The sequence below is a fragment of the Pagrus pagrus genome, assembly GCF_965226575.1.
Source record: "Pagrus pagrus genome assembly, chromosome: 5".
In the NCBI taxonomy this organism is placed as follows: domain Eukaryota; kingdom Metazoa; phylum Chordata; class Actinopteri; order Spariformes; family Sparidae; genus Pagrus; species Pagrus pagrus.
Genome location: NC_140189.1, coordinates 16,766,850 through 16,789,334, shown reverse-complemented (window position 1 = coordinate 16,789,334; position 22,485 = coordinate 16,766,850). Strand labels below are relative to the sequence as shown.

General features: G+C 39.9%; 2 protein-coding genes across 3 annotated transcripts; both read right to left on the bottom strand.

Moving 5' to 3' along the window:
• Positions 1 to 770: 770 nt before the first annotated feature.
• On the bottom strand, positions 771 to 10,547 carry LOC311257343 (cysteine-rich and transmembrane domain-containing protein 1-like). 2 transcript variants are annotated; one of them, XM_084352933.1, is made up of 3 exons: positions 10,389 to 10,547; positions 5,535 to 5,827; positions 771 to 1,824 (listed from the first exon to the last, which is right to left on the bottom strand). In XM_084352933.1, the coding sequence occupies exons 2-3, from the start codon at positions 5,806 to 5,808 to the stop codon at positions 1,721 to 1,723; spliced, it is 378 nt and encodes a 125-aa protein (XP_084209059.1). In that variant the 5' UTR covers positions 5,809 to 5,827; positions 10,389 to 10,547; the 3' UTR covers positions 771 to 1,720. The 2 variants fall into 2 exon arrangements, with proteins under 2 accessions (XP_084209059.1, XP_084209058.1); XM_084352932.1 differs by lacking the exon at positions 10,389 to 10,547 and adding an exon at positions 7,167 to 7,320.
• Positions 10,548 to 16,665: 6,118 nt separating this feature from the next.
• Positions 16,666 to 20,806, bottom strand: eif4ebp3l (eukaryotic translation initiation factor 4E binding protein 3, like). The gene is made up of 3 exons (XM_084353346.1): positions 20,372 to 20,806; positions 18,354 to 18,530; positions 16,666 to 17,256 (listed from the first exon to the last, which is right to left on the bottom strand). Exons 1-3 carry the CDS (start codon positions 20,505 to 20,507, stop codon positions 17,228 to 17,230), a joined length of 342 nt encoding a protein of 113 aa, XP_084209472.1. The 5' UTR covers positions 20,508 to 20,806; the 3' UTR covers positions 16,666 to 17,227.
• Positions 20,807 to 22,485: the final 1,679 nt, after the last annotated feature.

Below are 22,485 nucleotides of genomic sequence, written 5' to 3'. Positions count from 1 at the left end.
AGATCAGAACAGTGTATTTATTCTGGGAAGAGGTGTGTGCCTGTGTGTGAGTCCAGATACAAGAACAAAACATATACAAACAGGCACAGAAAATGCCACACAGGAAAGACAAGCCCTGGATATCATACGGAGTTAAAAATACAGCTAAGAGTGAATAACAGACTTAAATTCACCAAGTGGACAGCTCTCCAAATTAATGGTAAAATGGTAATCTTGTTGGATGTGTAAATATAAAAGTTTGCTAACGTGTGGCTGTTTCACCTTTAAGGGTGATAATCGTGTCAATGTTGTGTTCACAACTTGGTTCTGTTGCCCCCAAGTGGCCAATTAAACTAAGTTACTGCAAGTTTATTAAAAAAGTGGTTACAGCAGTATTACCAGAAACTAAAGGCATCAAATGTAGAAGTACTTATTATGTTGAACGATCACTGTCAGTGTTAACACCTAAGCAGTACATCAACTTGTTTTTGGTCAATGTGGGGTTAATTTGAATTACTTTATATAGTATGGGGGAGGGGGGCGGTACAGTATTCCCTTCTGTACTAGTGTAAGTATTAAGTAGCTTTTGTGAAACATTATTGCATCAGGCAGGCAGCCATGTTGTAACCAACATCCTGCACCAACAGCTGTGTTATAAATAGTCACATGGATCCAGCCAGGACATGGCAGCTACAGTAACTGATCTATACTCCCTGCTCTCTTTTAACCTCCCACACACCCCACTAACACACATGCTGCAATCTCCCAAATAAACACAAGTGACAGAGCCCTCCATTTCATGGGAATAAATTATTTTAATGCAAGATTCTCATCCAAAGCAAAAAGGCATCTGACAGATCATTTGGTTTCTTCTGTTAGGCAATCACTACTTTTGTCTTTCTTCATATTTTCAGTTTTATCTGCAAGTTACAATATGTAATAAAAATAAAACTGGAATAATTCTTCATATCAAGATCGCCATGAAAAAAATGAAACATTGAGGCCATCAAAATGTTAACAGTAATCACACATAAATCACTGTCTTCTTTAAAAATGCATTCCATGTACTGTCATGTGATTTTACTTAAAGACAAACGTCGGCAAAAACAGCTTCTGTGCAAATGAAAGGGTTACATTTCAAGCATCAGCTTCTTAAGAGCACCCTGTGGCTCATTGGCTGCCAGGGTCTCAGCGGACTTTGGGGCATGGAGTGTGCAGGATAAGGGGCTGTCCTTGGCAATGGGAAGAAGCAGAGCTGAGGGGAGGGGGTTTGAGATGATTGAAAGGGCAGGCAGGAATTGTATCTTACAGAGGTAATCATCATAAAGTGCCAAAGAGCCTCACACAAGTTGTGCCTGAGATCAAAATACACTGTATGTGTGTATGTGTTATTGTGTATCTACCTTGGTGTGTGTGCGTCTGAGCATGTTGTGTGTTGGTGTGAGAATATATAAGGAGCCTGAGATTCAATTCAGGTTATGTATAGAAGCTCAGTTACAAGCTGCTACAGAGTAGCCCCCGGACAGGGTCAGTCTGTCAGTCAGTGTGGAGGGCTTCACATCAAGACGTCCGTATGGGATTGAAGCTTATAATTATAGACAAGCTAAAGACATAAAGAGGAAATCGAAGGGTGGTTTCAAGGGAGTGCGAGGTTTAAGGCAGATGGGGGAGAGGGTGATGGGGGTCGAGGCACAGAAACAGGGGGCGAGTGGGTAATAGGAGTGTATAGTTGGGTAATACGTTATGTGAGCATGTCCCAGAGACAGCAGCAACACAGAGCTGTCCAGCAGGCTGTCAGGCACGTGTCTCCTGTGTCATCTCTTCTCCTGTCCTCCACCACATACACTGGAGAGAGAAAAAGACAAAGAAACATAGGATGAAAGAGTTGAGGCGGTGGTATACAGAAGAAGGGAGGACAAATTAAAAAAAGCAATTAGTGATTCCTTTTCTGAAATTGCATAGAACCAGAGATAATTCTCAGAATTACACCATCAAGTTTCAGCAGTGAGTTCAAGTGTAACCATGGCTGCTATGATTTTCCTCTAATTACGTTCATCATGGGAGGCACATCACCATGGTAATGCCATAGCAGCCCAGAGCCATTATCAGACAGCGTTCCAGTTGAGTAACATTAACACTGCTTTGAGGTATCATTAAACCAATGAAATGAGAGCTTTCAGAGCTGCACACTCCCATGCCCCAACAAGGTACTTCCCTTTGCTTCACCTTCAGTCAATATGTCTAAATGAGTCAGGTGAAAGGATACAGTACCCATATGTGAACATTACCATCTGTTCAATAAAAAAATAATAAATAAAAAAACAAGACAAAAAACAGGTCTGAACAAATATACCTCCCCGTCCATGTGTTGGTGATTAATCATTCATGTGGAGGGACACTCATCTAGCCTTTAACAACCAAGTGCAGTGACTCATGACAAAGGTGACTGTGTTGCCAAGGTGACCAGTAGGGTTGGGCGACATGTAAAAATTTTCCAACCGGCCACCGTCAGCCAGACAACCAGTGATTGCTGATATATTTGCACATGTGGTTCAGTAGATAGAGTGGGTCCCCCACTAATCAGAAGGTGGGGGTTTAAATCCTCGGCAAACTAGATACTGAACCACAAATTGCTCCCAATGGTTGTTCCATTGGTGTGTGGCTGTGTATGTGACTGGGTGAGCATATCAGGGGGAGCTTTGGAGCGCTGTAACACACCTGATGAGCAGGTTGAATGTGTGAAGTGTTGCTTTGAGTGATTGGTAGACTCGAAAAGTGCAATATAAACACAGTTAATTGACCATTTTGGTGTGTGCAGCACACGTAGAGGGCAGGGAGTCCCCAATCCCTCAGTGATGACAAGACTGTGTCTTTAAAGTAATCAGGTTCCTTTCACTCACTTACTGCTAGTGAACCGACACATGGGCCACAAAGTTTCTTTAAAACTCAACAAAACAGTCTCTGTTAGTCTTTTCACTGTTCTGAAAATCACCTAATCTGGTCTGGCCACAAGAAACCCTTAATTCACCAAATCAGATGTAAAAATGTTCTGGCTCTACAAGCTGCATCTCCCTGCTGCCTCTCTCCTCCGTGGCTGGCATCTTAGTGCTATTGGGTTAGCTTGCAGAATGAGAGTCTGTCACTCTCAAACGTTCTTTGGTGGCAGATCATTAAATAAAGTAACAAAAATCATCCAAAAAGAAAAAAACAACCAGCAAAAGCCAATATATTCACTCAAGAATTTGCCCAACCCTACTGACCAGCTGTTCATTACATGGACTGAACTCTGATAATCATATGATAGAGTATTGGTTAATGATTGACCAATATCTAAAAGTGTCACCATCAAAATGACTCAATGGAAGGTTCTCAACAGCAGAGCAGTCTCCTTTGATCAGCCACTCTTATCTAAAGTCAGAGACGAGAGCAGTCACTCCTCACTACTTGCTTTAAAGTGGACCTATTATGCTAATTTACAGCTCTGTATTTTATTCTGGGACTCCACTGGAGTATCTCTGTATGATTCACAGTTCAATCTAGGGTTACAGTTGGGCAGTTGTATGCCTCCAACAACCAAGTTGTAGTTTACATCCATGATACTGTCCAGACTCATACAATATATATGACATGTATAAGTCCAGTGAACAATTTCCAGTGAGAAACATGCTGTCTTCAATTTATTTTACAAAGGAGTACAGAGGACTGGTATAAGCTTTGTCACATGATGCAACCACAACCACCTGAAACTCATTATCAGCAAAACCAATGAGCTTGTGATGGACTACAAAGCTTCAAATATGAATGTTATGCTGTTGAATAATGGCAAAAAAAATGTTTTTGCAGAACATTTGAGCAATGTTTTATTATTCCGTTGTGCCCTTTCCATAATGTTGTCAGACATCTATGACAATCTGAGCCTGCAGTGGCAAAAACAAGCATTGTTAGTGAACGTACATTGACAGCACGATTGCCCTGAAGAATTACATTGCAGCCTGCTTTGCAGCTGCAGTGGTCTCGCTCAATACTGGACCAATTTCAAAAATTGTTGTCCCCATCAGTCACTTTGACACAAAAATAAGGTCCAGGTTCAGAAATACTGAAGTTACTCTTTTAACTTGGCTTGACTTCACACTTTTACGGATATGTTTGGCATTTTTGCAGTCTCAGTTGTTTAACTAATCATCTAATTTATTTATTAGTCAAGTTATTATTAGTCAACAGACAACTACAATTCCTTAATCGTGGGCAACTATTTTGAGAATCATTTGAACATTAAAGTAATTTTTTGAGCAAAAAAACCTGATGGTTCAAGGCTGAACCAAGAGGATTTTGTGCTTTTCCTTGTTTTACATTACAGTAAAGTGAATATCTTTGTGTTTTGGTCTGTTGGTCAGGCTAAGAAAGCAATTTAAAAACATCGCCTTGGGTATTAAAATAATGTGATGGAGATTGGTTCCCACTTTATACGAATATACAAAACATATATAACTTTATCTGGAAAATAAATGTCAGATTAATTGATAATGAGAATAAAATTGATCGTTTAAACCTGTGCTTTTTTCTACTGTGAAAAAATGTCTTCTGTAAAAACAGTCCAGTCTGATAGGGTGACTTTCTAGAGACTGCTCCAACCTGCAAGAGGGAAGCTTTGAACTGGTAGGGCAATTTTGAGTAGTACTGGAAGAAACATGAGTGCAACAAGGGGAAAAACCTCTATTTTGACAAATGTGATTTCAACAATGCAATAAAAATGTAAATTTTCATTGATTGTGGAAGAAATACATTGAAGAACTGCAATAGTTTCATTATGAATATTCATGTAAATATAACACCAAGTTCCAGATATTGAGAGCAATCTGTAAAGATCCCCTACTTTCTAAATTCTTCTTACTAATTTCCCACGGATTATTTAATGTGTGAATCTGTCACACAGCAAAAGATTTCCACCACCTTTGTTCAGATTATTGTTATTGTAGGACAAATATCAGATAATGAAGAAAGCACAGCTCAGTTCAACTCTTTTAAAAATAGTGCAAAGGCTGGTAGAGAAACCAAAAACTGTACTCAAGTAAAAGCACTGCTACTTTTCAAACACAAGTACTCAGCCATAAATAAAGATGCAAGCAGATTGGCTAACTAGTGTGGTGCTAGCTCGGCTAAAACTTTCGGTCACATGACCCTCACCTTGCTGGTCAAAGTGGTCCATTTAGACTCTGTCCATACTACTCTAGTCGCAGTCATCAGGTCTATTCAGTAGAACAATTACCTGGTTGCACACTAACAAATCAGATAAACAGGCTAGATGCAATAAAGTCAATTTAGTCCAGGTGCAAAATGTAACAAAATGTGACAAAAGGGGGACATTTTGGTCAAAAGTATGGATTCCTTCTGAATTTATTGAGCCTTTACTACTTTTGTATACATTTTTTTCTACATATGGGACTGCTGATTTTTGCTAAACTCAACTGACACCATCCATGGAAAATCACGAAAAAGACACGATTACTGAATACTGTACACATTTGCATCAATCTCTGTTGTGTGTTACCACTCACCTGTGTTTTTGGGAGCTTCCCCATACATAGGCCCAGGAGGGGGTCCCCCCTGCCAGCCATACTGTGGTTGTCCAGGGTACCCTTGATAAGGAGGCTGTCCTGGGCCAGGATAAGGACCTCCAGGTCCCATTGGTCCAGGAGGATAGTTAGGGTAGGCTGGATTTGGCTGTGCCATGTTCACCGGTGGAGGGTAACCCTGAGGTACGCCCTGGCCTGGGTAGCCTGGAGCTGAGGGGGCATTGTTTGTGTATGGAGGGGGCTGCTCAAAATTCATCTCTGGTTTGGAGAAAGGCCTAAATGACAAGAAAAAGCATCGATGATGTAAAAAAATGGCATTTTTCTCATTTTAAATAGTCTACTAAGTGTAACAACTACAATAAAGACAGACAGGGGATGTACTGTATGTCCTGTTTTCACCAATGCCAGTACAGAATACAAAATAGTACAAATCAATACTACAGTGCCACATGTCACATATTATAAATTAGGGGAAACCCGTTTTTTGTGTTTTTAGTACAGACATACTTGTAGAAAGATATATAATACACAATAAAATTCTGTAGTTAGAGATGGAAATGCATCTTAAAAAGAACAAGAACAACATGTGGTATTGTGTGGACCGTGGGAAAATGTGTGTGTGTGTGTGTGTGTGTGTGTGTGTGTCTGTGCATGTAATTCAGCCTCCAGAGTCACATTAGCTAACAAATTCCTATGAGTCCAGATACAAGAACACAACATTATCAGACAGGCAATAAAATGATGCAACTGTTTTCCAGACCAAAAAGGGCATAGTGTACGTCGTAATCATTCAACGCATCTTGCATCATTTAATGTCTTTGCAGCCTCATATGGCAACAACCTAGCTTTCGCAGCCACACAGGAAAGACATCATTTTATGGCTGAAGGCGTCTGATGAGTGAACGGTCAATACCAACCCACATCAGCCTTACCACAGATAAGTCCCATTATCTAACTGCTTAGCCACAGGCTTTACAAATGCTGTGAGAAGCTGGGTTCACAATGTACAGGGTGAGGCCAATCAATTGAACCATGGGAATGAGAAGGATAGACTGCAGTGGCTATAAAAGCCTGTAATGGCTGTATCTGTGCACTTGGTTTTCATGTACTCTCCACTGCAGCTCTGTAGCCTGGCAGCCTATGTTTACTTTCTGTACGTCTGGAGACATTGCAGGACTAACAGGTGTATAGACAGACACCCCATTGGACCTAATTAGGAAGAATCAGAACCACAACTGTGTCACACACACATAAGCAAACGTATGAACTGAGCCCAACTGGTAGCACAAAAAATATATAATTTACGGTGAAGTAAGAAAAAACTTGTAGCTAAGGTTACATGTAGCCTCATAACACTGTTTAGCGTTCGGCTATTAAGCTAGCCTGGTATTAGCTTAACTTAAATGCTTTGCATTTAGTAGTAGCCTATTAATGGGCTATGAATATTAAGATCGGGAGTAATATTGGTACATTTTCACACCGGCATTACTACAATTGGTAAAGCTATAAATATAATGTTTAAGAAATACTAAAAGTTTCAAACGTTCAGAAGTGTTATCTGCAGGCGAAAGCCATTAACGTTATAACTATTACAGACGTGTGTGGACCACCAACCTTTGAATAAATAGCATCCTAGTATGTGATAGAAAGTAGCAGTGTCTTTTTAGACAGAAGTTTCCGCCGTCCTCAGTGTTTATCGCTATTTTTGGCTGACCCTTGTCAATGGAAACAAATGCGTATCCCGTTAGCGGGACCTGATGTCATTTGTAGGTTAGGGCACGGGGGGACACAGAGGGCAACTAAAGACGTGATTGGCTGCTGCGACAGCTCGCTGCTTATGGCGTCCAATCACAAGCCAGAGCGATGACCAGCGGGACGACAGGAGATAGCGATGATTCCTGATTATCTGATTTGACTCAAGATTGAATCGGTCGTCATCAGATTTTAATAAGCTCATGGGAACTATTAAATACAATATAAATATGTTTAAATATTAACACATATTTGAAAGCTTTTGTTTAACAACATCATTCTGATTGTATTCACCACACAACAGCAGACCTGTTTGGGTAAGGTGTATTACTGGTTTTCTCCCAGCAGATGTCAGACTATTTCAAGTATATTCTTCTCAGATGTGCAGGTTGTTGCTGTTTTGCCTTTTAACAAGCAATGCATTGTTTAACTTGGGTGGTTTTGTGTAGGCCAAGGTATTTGACATTTAATTTTTCTTTGGAAATGTACTTCATCACATCACATGTCACTCCAAAATGCTCTCAAGATCCAGCATAGGAGGAGCACTTAAGTCACATGATTGCTTGTCCAGAGGAAGTGCTTAACAATTGTCACACTTGGTTTTCCCTTCTACTCGGAAACACAGATGCACAAACATGAAAGGGTAAATATCAAATCATCAGCATCACACATTCATAGTTTGTGTGAGACAAACACGGGAAGGAAGATTTAAGGAATACTTCATCCTGATGCTGCCGCCTATCTGTTTTAATGTTTAACCCATTTAAAACGTGCAATAAATGTCTGTTATTAGTGTCTGAAGGTCATATGTTCCACTCTAGACCTATTAAGTAAGAAGTTATCATTTCCCGACAACTGTAGCTTCTGATAGGGTCCGGGTCCACCACTACCCTCATGTTAGCCTCCATCACCGGATTTGCTCATGTAGAACAGCCATAACAAAGGAAGGTGGGCCAGATGGAAAACTGTATCTCTGCTAGGCCTCCCAGGATTCCTCAGTCACGTTGTGCATTTACACTATAAACATCCAAATAGCACTCCAACTCCTTTCTGCTCAGCCACTCCACCCACATCCAATCTCCTGCCTCTAATAAAGCAATGCAGTAGCAGTAAACTGAATCGTGTCAAGAGACATTTCCTGCACTGGTAGATAAAAAACGCATGCCAATGCATTAGTAACACTTGTTATCTGTGCTGGAAAAATCTACATTGTATTTATTGGGTTCAAAGTATAACAGCAAGGTTTTTAATCTTGTGATCTATTAATAATATTAATAGGCTAACAAGTTTTATTGGGGGCTCTTGGGTAGCATCTCATATTAATTTCTAAATACAATCAAAGTGTAAGATGAATAAACCCAAAGGGAAATGTCTCAATTGCTACTTCCGGTTTTAACATCAGCACTCAGCTTCTGTGTGCAGTGCTTTTCATAAGATGGTTGGACGTCTCTTTACCTGAATGGGTCCTTAAAGCTACTGACAGATGGCAAGGCCTCTGTAACTATGGTTACCATGTTCCAGAAAGAGCACAGTGGTCCCTGATGATTTGTTTTTGTTGTACCTTTAGGCAACGAGAAGTGGTAGAATAACACAGTTATCAGATCTCTTGTTCTCACTGTTAACAGGAAGGCTTCTGTGATGGCTGTCGCACCTTTGTTTAGCTCATGTGTGACGAGAGAGTGTTACCTTACTGACGGGAAAGGGCTTCTTTCAAAGGGAGCTTACAAATAAATAATGTGACACCAATCAGGGTGTCTCCAGCATCAAACTTCACCTTGTAAGTCATTGAACACATAGTCAGATTAAGATTTGATAAGAAGTGATTCACAGGTCTCGACTCATATAAAGGCTACACAGTATTTGTGTATTTGTATTCTACAAGTGCATTCATTTGCATGTGTGTCATTTGTTTTTCCCCTGTCAGACTGTGTAAGCTAAGACGATGTTTCCACAACAATATCATGGTGATGATACACAAACACACACATGGACAGAGCTCCACACGTCTCTGAATCCATTAAATCCATCTGTACCTAATGGCAATATTGACATAAGAAGTGAAAGGGCGTAGTCAGTTCGCTAATGTGTGATTATGATAGGCGTATTAAACAACTTACAATAAAAAAAACCTCTAAACTGGTAGAAAATTAAATTAAATGATACCTCTGTAGGCTAAGAAAAGGACACAACAAGGCACATGATCAAGTTAATCTAAATTAAACTCTGATAAAACCCACTCAGTGGTGCTAGTGCAAACTGTGGGTAGGCTGATATACAGTAAATGCCAACATTGCGGTTGTATTATACAAGTATAATAATGATACTGGAAGAACTATATAGAAGTTTGAACAGGAAATGTACCACTTGAATTACCCCCATGTAATGCCAACATTTAAAGGTAAGAGAAGAAATACTACACATTAACACAATACATTATTTTTCATCCCTAAATGTATGGCCTTAAAAGGCAGATGTAAAGAACAAGGCTGTGTTGGCCTAGTTTACAGAGAGAGAAAAGAGCTTCATTTAATTGAGACTGTGCTTACATAAGCCGAGCTATACATGCAGCTGTGTAGCCTGGCAGCCTGTGTTTACTTTCCCCACACCTGGAGACATCAAAGGAATAATGGGTTTATAGGAAGACACCCCACCAGAGCCAACTATCTCACACAAACATATAGCTACATAGCCATGTCACGACAAACTGATTCCACAAAAAATGTACAATTTAAGGTACAGGAAGAAAAACCCTTGTTGCTTCAAGCTAAAATAACATATAGCATCATGATTTCCCTAGCATTTAAGCTAGTTTGTTAGCTAAAATAACATATTAGCCTTCATACGTATTAGTGGCCTATGTATATTTACATTTTTAGCAGTAGTATACAGGTGTATTTTTTACATTATCAATTATCAATATAATGTTTAAGAAATACTAAAAGCTACTAACAAGAGAAGTGGCCCCTGCAGGCCGAAACCCACTACCGTAGCACTGTTCAGGTTTCAAGCCCCCCCAAGTTAATGATGACTCGGCTCCTAAACACATTAAAATAGAGAAGTTACGAATATGAGTGGACAACCTACCTTTAAATAAATAGTATCTTGGTGTGAGGTAAATAGCAGCGATGTCTGTTGAGAAAGAAACGTCTTCTGTCTCCAGTGTTTATCGCTATTTTTTTATTTTCTTTTACCGCAATAGGCGACCCTCTTGTCACCAGAAACCCAGTGCGTATCGCGGTTTGCGGGACGTGATGTCATTTGTAAGCTACGGCAAGGGGGCGTGCTGAGAGGGCAGCCGAAGCCGTGATTGGCTGCTGCGGCTGCCCGCTGAGAGGGCCGTCCAATCACAAGCCACAGCGATGACCAGAGGGACGTCAGGGGAAAGCGTTGACTGCTGATCATCTGACCTGATAAAAGATTGAATAGGCCTACATTACCCCGGCAATGAGGAAATACATAGGAGGGGGGAGGGTAGCTCAGATGGGTGACCAATAAACTGAGATGAGTGACCTATAACCGTTAATCATTAATTAGTGACCGTATTTGTTTCGCCCTTTGATTTCAGATATATAATGAGCTGATGGAAACTGTTAGCTAATAAACACATAAATGTGTATAACAATTAACAGACATATTGGAGATCTTGTTTAATACATCATTGCGTTTTTATCCACCACACAAACAGCAGACTTGTTCAGGTGTATTACTGGTTTTCTCCCAGCAGATGTCAGTCTCTTCCCAGTCTATTCTTCTCTTAAGTGCGAGCTGTTGCTGTTCTGCCTTTTAAAGGGCGACGGGCAGTGTAAATGTTGTGTTATTAGGTATTTGACATTTGTTGTGTTTTAGTTTTGATATGGAAATGTGTTATCAGCAACACATGCCGCTCAAAGAAGGCTCTCCACTGTAGATCCAGCACACAAGGAGCACTTAAGTTACCTGATTTAAAAAATATATAGTTTTTAACTGTTTTGCTTATCTTTTACTGTCAACCAAAACACTTACAAGACTGGAATAGTTTTCTTAGAAAGAGTATTACAATAACAGTGGTACAAAGCTTTGTTGAGGAAGGTTCAGCTTTCATTTAAAGGACAGTTTAAAACAAAGGAGACTGAATGCCTTTTAACTAATGAAGTCATTGGCAATTATTGGGTCTATAAGGTCCGAACACTATGTCTGAGCAATTTTAAGATTTGCTCTTCACAGAGGAGTAGCCTATATCTGAGTGAACCTTCTCGGTTTCTGTTATGACAAGACAGAGCTATGGCTCTGGGGCCTCTCTGCACATGTCGAGCTTTAACTCAGTGTCAGTGTGCTCTCTTTTAGATGAGCAGCGACGGGACACCTCACAAACAGGGTGAAGCGCACGTGCACACATATATGGTGCAAATACATATGCAGCACATAAAAGCCAGTGGTGGAAGAATAGTAAAAGTAGCAACACCACATTTTAAAAATACTCCATTACAAACAAAAGTCATGCATTCACAAAGTTACTTAAGGGAAAAAAAAGTGTTATCAGCAGAATATACCACAAGTATCAAGTACCCATACTGCAGAATGACATCTGTATTATTATATAATATTTGATAATAATCAGGCTTCAGCTGCTTTAACACTTTACAAGTATCATATTCTATGAGATCAAGATAAGATTTGTCTGTATATCATTAAGCTGTAAAGTTTAAAGTCACTACAGCTGTCAGATGAACACACCCATGCATATGTACCGTTCACACATACAAGGAGTGATATAGCTGGTAGACAGGGCTGTGAAACTTCGTCTCAGTTCCTCCATCAGACATGACATTACATGACTTCAGTATGAATATAGTAGCATAGCAGCAGCGAGCCGACATGACAGCTGCCACTGACTGTGGAACTTAAAAGGAAATGGTCTCTATTCTGCAAGGTGATACCAGAGTGTGAAACAACATGTGATGAGACTTGCACTATGAGTATGTACAATAGGCAGCTTATGTAAACAGACAGAGATGTAGACCAGTGGTGAAATGCACTATTGCTGGGGACATAGTGTATCATGCAATAGCCTTGCAGCTGCTTACTGTAAGTAGGATTTGGGGGGATCCACTGGTAGAAATGGAATATAGTATTCATAATTATGATTTCATTACTGCACCTAAAAATAAGAACTGCTGAGTTAATTAGAATGAGCCTTTCATATCTACAGAGGGAGAAGGCTGAAGAAAGAAATTGTCATGGTGGCGAAGCCGCAAATCTTACTCTGATTGGCTAGGACTTGTTGCTTTGGTTAGGTTTAGGCATGAGGTGTGAGATTGGCACATTAACCACTTTGTTAATGTTGGGAAAACATCATGGTTTGGCTTATAATACCGGTTTTGGTCGTGGATTGAGATGGTCTGGCTTCCCATGAAAAAAAGTCGCTTTTGGTTGCATGAAAATGGCTGGAAATATCCCCAGGTGTCCTTCGAACTGCGGTCGGCTGGTTGACAGCCATCCCCCTCCACCTACTGATGTGGAAGGTGGCTAATAAGCATTTAATGTGAATGTGATATGCCACAGCTGGTACAAATGTCAACCCTGGACGTATCTTGGCAACTAGACTGTTCCATCGGCCAAATACATGGTAAATCTGTGTATTCTGCGTTTTCATTCTAAATATATTTGTTGCTGAGTGAACAAAGCCAAGGTCTGTTTTCAACCAAGCGCTCTGCTGACAGTTCAAAAGTGTTTCTCCTCCTTCAACATTGAACATACTTGTATATGAATCTAGTATAATCTAAAGAGAAGCTCTGACTTTAATTTCAAAGCACAGCAGTGATCTAGGAATTGAATATTATTTTATTGGTTTAAACAGACTCAACAAAAGTGACTCTTTTAAAGAGTTGGCTGAATTCTTGCAATGTAAATGTTTAAATAAATGTAATGTAAATCTAAAGTTTGAGAATGTGTGTGCATGCATGAGGTAAACATGAGGCCCACTTCAGTCCCTGTCCCCTCCCTGCCATGATAGATGTGATCAAGCAGGTTGTGTGTTACAGTGTCTGTTTACATCGTCACCCTGGCAATTCAGCCTGAGCCTGTACCAAAGGTTTCGACGGGAGCAGGATGACAAAAATAGAGCCTCGTCTACCAGTCAAGCCACCCTTCTTACAGTGGAAAGTGTAGGGGGAGCAGGGGGGAAGGAGATGAAGACGGAGGATATTTTGTTTATGGAAAAGGGCAATGGAGCAAACTAACTAGAGTTCACTGAAACTGGGAGGCTGGTCGTCTGGAGTGGCGTGGTTTACAGTGCAACAAGGCTGTTTTTTTCCCAGCACAACATTACATGGATGCATGGCAATCAATCCATTGATTGGCTTTATATGAGAAGCAAGAAACTTGTGTCAGATTTACACATTTATGGTCAATATTTGGATTCAGTGTAATCTGTGTGATGCATTTAAACAGCACTGTGTACTCTTTTAACAATATGGAGGTTTATACAATGCATCCCTTGTATAGACAATAAAATAAGTCTTGTGAAATACTTGTTTTGTTGCAAACACTTTTGGCTCAGTGATGCATACCATGTCCAGATAGTTACTGACATGCTCATGTGTCAATGTCACATGCTCACTGAAAAAATGTACTAGCAAGGACCCCCTATTGTGGCAAATACATTACCTCTAGATACATTTCTTGTTGTAATCCCATTCATAAATTCAAGGTTAATTAAAAACTAAAGATTACTACGTGTTGGAAATCGTTTGCATGTATGATTTGAAGTTGCAGTGACTTTTACTTGACCTTAACATCAAATTTATGTGGCCAGTAATCATGGTGCATATGACAAACGAGGAGTGAATTTGTGTATTATTTTCAGTATCATATCTCCATGTCTGCCAGACAGGATAGCCCTTAAAACTACATGAGGGGATCATGTGGCGCTCCTCATAGTCACCTGGCACCTGGCCTTCTTCTCACGTGGTCCTAGCACAAACACACACACACTTGTTCAAACAGTACATGCAGGTCAGTATGCACGTTTTAGAAAAACAGCCAAGTGCACACAAACTTTCAACTGATTATTACCCTGATTTTTGGCAAAAAGTTATCTTATCGTTCTGTACTTCTGTTGGACCCATGTCGGTCTGGTGTTTGCAGTAGGGCATGTCACACTATGGCTCACAGCAGGTTAACTTTGCATCTAAGAATTGAGACTGACCAAATACTGAGCACATGGTAAATCTGCTCAGAGTTTTATTATTTAAAATAAAGTCAATAAATCAGAGCCTCCTGTCCAAAAATCAGTAATTAGCTTTAATGCAATTCAAAGTTGTTGTCACATCTGCAAGGCCATGGGATAAGAACAGCTGTGCAGACTGACCCACATCATTAACTTACATGACGCAGGGGGACCTGCTTTTCTGTTCTCCCTTCAATACTGAAGACATACCTTAACATGTCATCAGTGCTGAAAAATTATTTATTGTGGCCATATTCGCCTCAGCACAAGCCATACAGTATATCCTTAGTAAATCCACAATTACATATTTGAGATGACTGCCTGGTCAAATACCAGCAGGTGTCACACCCCACATGCCACCCCTACATTGCAGAGTGGTTTTAATATGTCTGGCCTTTGGGCTGCAGCTGCCCTCATTCCTTAGGAGCAGGCCTACTCCTGCATTCAGCTCCCTTAATCTACAGATAAGTGTCTAAGAGAGGCAGGCATACTGTATGTAGACCTGACCCTGTGGATAGAGTGAGAGGCTTAATACACAGGGCACATGGGTCGCCTTCAGCCTTTCATTAACATGTGCTAATGGTTTGAATTCACTGAACAAATCTGAAAATGTTCGCCTTTAGCTACATCTTTATTAAAGAGACGCATGTGTTTAACTAGTCAATTATGTCTGGATTAAGATGGCCGTGTGCCAAGATAATTTACTGCTCAATATTCTATCTTGAGCAACCTAAAGTTATGATTAAGTTTGATCTCAATGCTAATAACTCAGCCGGAGGCAACTACTTAATAATTGTAATCAGTTAGGGCAGTGCACAGCCATACATAGATGGTTATACAACACATGAACTGCTTAACCTGTAGGTTTGTTTGAGGCCACATGCTTTTCCATTACACAAGGTGTTCTGAGGCGCTGTTGTTCCTCCTAGCTATACTGTACAATAAGCAGACATGAACAGACATTAAGCACAGACTTGCCCCGTATGCTCTTATAAAACACATGCATAGAGCTTCAAATGCCAAAGTTAACTGTCATGAAAGACGGACACTTAAAACTTCTGATTCAGTTGAGGAAAACTCTTAAATCTTATGAAAATAAAACAAATTAATAGGCTAAATAAATTACGCTTTTTTTCCCACTATAAATGTGTAATCAATGGTCAGTGTTAAATTGGTACATGGTTGAGCTCCTTGACAACATGCAGTTGTATGAGGCAAGAAAATATTCCATAACGTAATGGTTTTTATTAGACTTTAGACTACAGATACTGTCAATGACACTGTCGTCACTGGAGTAAAAAGATTCCGATATGGATAAATGGGACAATATTCTTCATATACTGTTTACTATCCAAAATGACAATAGTACAATGAAACAGTTAACTTCACTGGGCATTTTAATTATCATAAATATCCTTAAAAAAGTACATATACATATTATAGTATGTACATAAATGCATTTGACACCATTTCTATATCACCCAAATTCTTTTTCTGCATTATAATCTTTAAAAGAAATCAAAAACAGTTTTCATATCGGACAACATGTACGCTGCTGCGATATAGGCAAATATCAGCCAACCAATATATCGGTAGGCTCTAGTCGTGAACATTACTTAATATAGAATGTGATATACATTTAAAGGGCATCTCCATCAATTTTCCACATTCAAGTCAGTCACAGGTCTTGGGGAGTACTATTGCATATGTGAAAAAAAGTAGTATAAAGCCTTTTGTGGCTCCAGAGGAAGCTGCATGTAATCTAATAAATTCCCTCGTGATTTCACTGTGGCCGAGTTGCATTGTGGGTAATGTAGGCAACAGGTTTTGAAAAGCAGTCCACTGGTCTACCATTCCACTCCTACAAAACTGTTGAACTCATTCTGGAAAGCTTAAAAATATCACCTTTTGTATTCGATGCATTCTTCCTTCTTTTCAAAACCTGCCTTCAACACTGCCGACAATGCAACCGAGCGACATCACTGGAGGCAGTTTATCTGATTACATGCAGCTTCCCCGAAAGCCACAAACGGCTTAATACTACTTTTTTCACATTGGCAGGAGTACTCCCCAAGACCTATAAACACAATAAAAATGTGTAAATTTGGTAGTGACCCTTAAATGAAAAAAATTAAAACAAACTCACACAATTGCTGACTGTTGGAACAGCCTTTATTTGAAATTATTCACATTTCATCTCTCTTCCATACAAAACAGTAGGAGCTGATTTTCAGTAGGCCCCGACCCCAATTATTAGGAGACGCATGTTTGCCTATCACAAAAAAAGTTAGCCGTCCTTGTTTCAGGGGAAATACAACAAAACATAACTGATGCCTGCAGTGAAAATCTCTACATGTCGTAATGTAATCATCTCATATTCCCCCCAACTTAAAAATAGGCTACATAGTACAATTTTCTTATTTACAAAAGATAAAAAAAAAGCTAAATCAAAATGGATTTTTTCAAATCCTGCTGCAGCTCTGAAGTGAGTGAGCAACCAAATCAACCCATTAATACCATTTCATGCTTAACATACTTTTTTTAGGATCAAAAACATCCTATAGTTTTCTAACTTTTCCATTCTTTTTGGTTCCTCACAAAAAGCTTTTTATTTTAAAAAAAGGTGAAAAAAAGCTTTATATGTAATGCATTACAGTCAGTAATGACCTTGGAGGTGTTTTAACTAATAACTCTCCACAGGAGGTAGTACTGGAGCTCAGATGTCCATCTCAAACTGGTTGTCATCTGTTGAAAAAGGGAGAGAAGAAACCGTTCAAAGATCAACAACGAAGATATTTGACCGTCAGCTGGCAGCAAACATTTTGTATTTGCAACCTAAGCACAACCACACCTTAACGGACAACGGAGAACACACAGTACAGACTTTATCAACTGTAACTGTCAAGAGGACAAACAAAACAGACTATAAAGGGTGTAGCTCACAAATCCAAACCCCCTGAAATGTCCTGTGTTTACCAACCCAGACAAGGGGAACAGAGGAAAAAAGGGGGTCATCCTTAATCCCTTTGGTCTTTGGTTTGACAGAAGGAATGGAGAGAGACAGATTGATGGTTGGATGTATTTCGCTCAATAATAAATAGCTGTCTCAACTAGCCCATGAGCCCAAAACTTGGGTCAGGCTGCCCCACAAGAGAATCCCTGCCAAAATGAGCTCTTTTATCTCAAACAAGTCATTATATCCTCTGGAGAGGGCCATCAGAAATACAGAGACATCAGTTAAATCGTATCGTTGCTCCATTACCGTTATTGATATCTTTCAGCCCTCAACAATAAACTAACAGTAACAGCCTGCAAACAAGAGAAAGCCTGTCTTATGCAGTATGAAATATATAGTAATCATTGAGTACTAAGCCTAGTACTGGCCTAGTTTTGAAAGCCTGCTATGTCCATGAAGGCACGGCCCCTGAAAGACTAAACTAGCACATGGCGATAATGACTGAGCACTCCTGACCCAGTCCTCGACACAGCACAACTGCTGTGCTGCAAAAATGTAGGCATAGCACTGCAGAGACACATGCTGCACCTATCTGCCGCATTAGCACATGTTGAATACTCATGACGACTCAATGTGGAAAACAAAAGGGTTGCAAGTTCATGGGAACAGCATAGTAAGAAGGAAATGTGTAATATGTGTAGTTCTCTTATTAGATCAGGCTAAAAAAGTGTGCATTGTGAGGGATATTTTGAATAAAAAAAAAACAAAATATCTGTTTTGTATGTGTTATGGTATAGATGTCTATATGTGTTCACACACATTTAGGAGTGTGTATAAAACTAGTCAAGCTAAGAAAAAAACAAGAACCAAGTACTGGTATGTTTACCTGCAATGTCTTTCTCTTCCTCCTCTGCCTCTTCTTTGAGATCCTGCAATTTGCCCATGGGGTGTGTAGCAGGTACTGTTACCCCTGGGATCTGGGGCAGACAGCATGGGGGGGTCCGGGCGAGAGGGGAGTTTCGACAATCCAACAGAAACTTCCTGTCATAGATAATGCGGGTACCTGTGTTTGAAAAAGCGAGCGGAAAAAGAAAAGAAAATCTGATGTTTGATCTGCATTTAACAAACATTAGATATGACTTCCTAAAAGGACGTGAAGTAACAGATACAGACCAAATGCTGAAGTATCACAATCAAAATAGGCCAAGTTGGATCTATGAATCTCTGCAAAGTGCGAATCTGCAGAGTTAAATATCATTACCCTCTACAGGAGGGGATTTTAGGGGGGAGAGGAGGGTTCAGTGTGCGCGCAGATGGGAGGGATGAAGGCTGTCGCTGCAGTGAGTTCTAGGAAATCAGAGCACAAAACATTCTGTCTTTGAAGTCAGGGAGAGACTGAAATAAGATTAAAGTCACATGTTTTTATCTTTGGGTAAAAGCTTTAACATTGACAGCAGAAGGAACAAACCTAGGTATGTATCAACTCAAGTGTGGCTTTTCTCAAGTTATCCAAAAAGGCATGTATTACGTTGCTCACCATTTGGACTTAGGCCAACTCCAAACACAAACAGTATCATAAAGGCTGTCTTGTGATAAGTTTGACCAGGACATGGCTGACTCAAGGAGTGTTCTGCTGATATTTTTATTGGAGTTTGAACTGTTATGTACAGTATCTGCTTCACCCCTCGACAAGGAAAAACATGTTATGTAATAACTGCAGTTCATCCTGGACAAAGGGAACCAAAGCAGAGGGGGGAGAGAAAGAAGTGGGGTGAGGAAGGGGGGCTGGAATGCATGCTTTAACGCAAGCAATGCATTGCAAGGCTGCGTTAGCGTACGGGGCAGTTATGCAAAACATGGGGGCAACAACATGGCATGAAACCAGTAGAGTGAACTGTGCTACACTTCAAGTGGAATAAAAGTCAAAACTGTGTTGCAACTTCTTATGTTGTGTTTATCAATGCTGTGAATTTGGCACAGATAAACAAACATGTTGCTCATACTCCCAATGCATTAGACAGTTTCTCTCCCTCCTCCTCTCAGCTTGTACAGAATGTTCTCTACAGTTCCTGAAATGCATGGCAGAGAGTAGCGGGGATAGGACGGCCTCCAACTCCTCCACCAATGCAGAGGCCAATCACTTGGCTGCTCTGGCAGCTGGTCACATACACCCTTCTTCGAATCCCAAGTCACGGGGTTAGACGGCTCTTGTTGTGTTTAGCAGTCAGTGTTTTTGTGCAGCAGCAAGGGACCGACTGTGTGCTCAGATCTCAGTGTGTGAGAAGTGTCAAATAAAAACATTTTAATTTGAAATGTGCATGCTCAATATTCATGTATATATATCTTAACAAGTCAAAGTTACTATTATTAGATATTTCTAGATACATGGCTATGTTACTATGTAGTATTGTTTTGAATGTAAAAAGTAGCACAAAAAATCCTGACTAGACTCCACACTACTTATAGTGGAAAAGTACTGTGATTTTGGTTCACTTGGTTTACTTTGCTCAATCATCAAACGACAGCAAACTTGTTGACAACAGAAGGGCTGCAGCCAAGTGCCAACGTGAGCAACAAAGCATTTATCCAAGTGTATCCTATTTTTGTTTCACAATTGCTCGCATTTTAATGGGATCGGTCAATTATTAGTTCGAGCTCAATTATATTTTTTAATAAAAACTTTTGTCAGCTGTTTTATCCATGTGTGTATTGTTCGCAGCTTCTCGCGAGAACTTGTTTAGCTGCATATTTGCACGTATGCACAAAAACTCTTACAAAAACTGTGCTTTAGCAAGCTAACTTTCTCTGCAAAGTGTTTCAGAAAACAAAAACCAGACTAAACATGAAATAGGGCTCGGAGAGAGAAAGCGTAGCACTCGGAAGGTGCGTTTCCACAGTTCTTACCTCCAGGCGTGGTGGAGAAGAGGGTTCCTCCGGGTGTCTGGCTGTAACAGTCGGGTAGCTGGGACCAGTCCTTCAGGGTGAGCACCTTGGTCGGGATGGGGCAGCTTTTCACTTCTTTTGCGGCGGCGGTCGACATGCTAGCTTCTGCGTAGCTGCTGCTGCTGCGGGTGGAGGGGTACTGGTGTTTTTAAAAGTCCTCAAACTCGCTTTGTAACACTCGCTCACAGCCTTCAACAACGAAAAATGGCTTCCAAGTTGTGAAGTGCTTTACAACTAATGTAAAAGTCTCACAACTTTAACTTGTAAAGTGGAAAGTGTTGCAAACACACAGGTGGGGGCTCCGTGGTGTCCGTCGCTACAAGTAGCTACCATGTGCTGTACATATAGGTCGTGGCTGGATGGTAATGTGTAGCACCGCAGCTGCAGCAGCCACTCGTGATGTTTTTGTGCAAGCGAGATGAGACACGTGGTGGGGCAACGGCCTTGTGGGCCGAATGTTTTCTGATACAGGACAGTCTGTGGGGGCGGTGACAGTGTAAACATTATTATTATTATTATTAATTAAAAGTTATGAGATAAAAGTGATAATTATGAGAAATAATAATAATAATGAAATAAAAAGTTGGGATTATGAGACAAAAATCATAAATATGAGATTAAAAGTGGAAATTATGATATAAAAATCATTAGCATAAAAATAAATATAAAAAAATGAGATATGTCATAATCGTTAAAGAAGTCAACCTTTATCTCATAATTTCCACTTTTAAATGCATATTTATGACTATTTGTCTCATGACTTTTTTCTCATAATTTCGGCTTTTATCTCATAATTATTACTTTTTCTCAGGACTTCAACTTTCTATGTCATTACATTGCATCACATAATCACGGTTACGTTTTCATAATTGTTCTTTTCTTTAACTTCCTAAGATATTTATTATGATGAGATGCACGCAAACATTTTCTAGACCCGATTAGATGAGATTTTTCACTACATGAGAAAAATAATCTATAGTTTAAGTATAAGAAAACACTGCATATATGAAGCTTAACAAGGAGGTTGCACTATAAAACCAATGTAATACTAAATTGATCTTTGGGTGAATGGGTTAAAATACAGTCCTTGAAATCTACTGGTTTCAGAGTGGGGTCAACATGGGCATCATAAGAAAATTGCCGTCCGGGGCTTCTCTGGTTCACAAAACACGCGCACCTCGACCTCGTGGACTCACTCGACGACAGTGCCCCCTGCTGGCGTCTCAATGTGTGGAACAGTGTGCACGTTTCTCACGCAGAGCAAACCACAGCTGCACATCGATTGCAACACCATCAATAGATGTATTTTTCTAGCCTGTAGTAAGTGCCTGTTTTGATATAATGAGGTGATGCACTGTATTATTTATAAAGTCTATAATATGTGAAGCAATTCAGTGTTGTTGTTTTTCTAAATTATTATTTGTGTTATTATTTGTCAGTTTTTGGTTGCATTAAATGTATTACTTTGAACCTTATTTTTACGTGATTCCCTTACCCTTATCGTGGTTGGTCTTGACAAGGGGTAACAAAAAGAAAAGAAAAAAGCAGCCTAATTAAAAAAAGAAAGAATGGATATACAAACCCAAGCTGTGCAGACACTGCCTGTGGAGTTGTTCTATGTGGTACAGAAATATTAGTGTTTTGACAGTGAATATAAAATGAGGAGCAAGGCACACTTTCAGTTCCTTGCTTGTTTCCTATGAGGAAGTTAGACTCCTATTTCCTAACCACTTGAGGGCGACATCGATAGGAATACAGTGGGGGCATTGTTTACAGGTCTATGCATGTGACATGAATACAGTGGGATGTACTGTATATAATTTTTTTTTATGAACAAACTGGCCTTATATACTGAGATTGAAATTACTGTAACATAGGTGTGAGTGAATACAATTATCTATGTATAGGGTAATATCAAATTTTTAAGCAGATGTAAGCAGTATTGTGTTTTTTCCAATATACAAGTAATCAGTGTCAACATCTGAGAACAGAGGCTGCATGCAGGTTTCTGAGGCCACATGCTTTTCCGGTACACACTGTCCTGAGGCTGATGCACACAAGATTTTATCAATTCA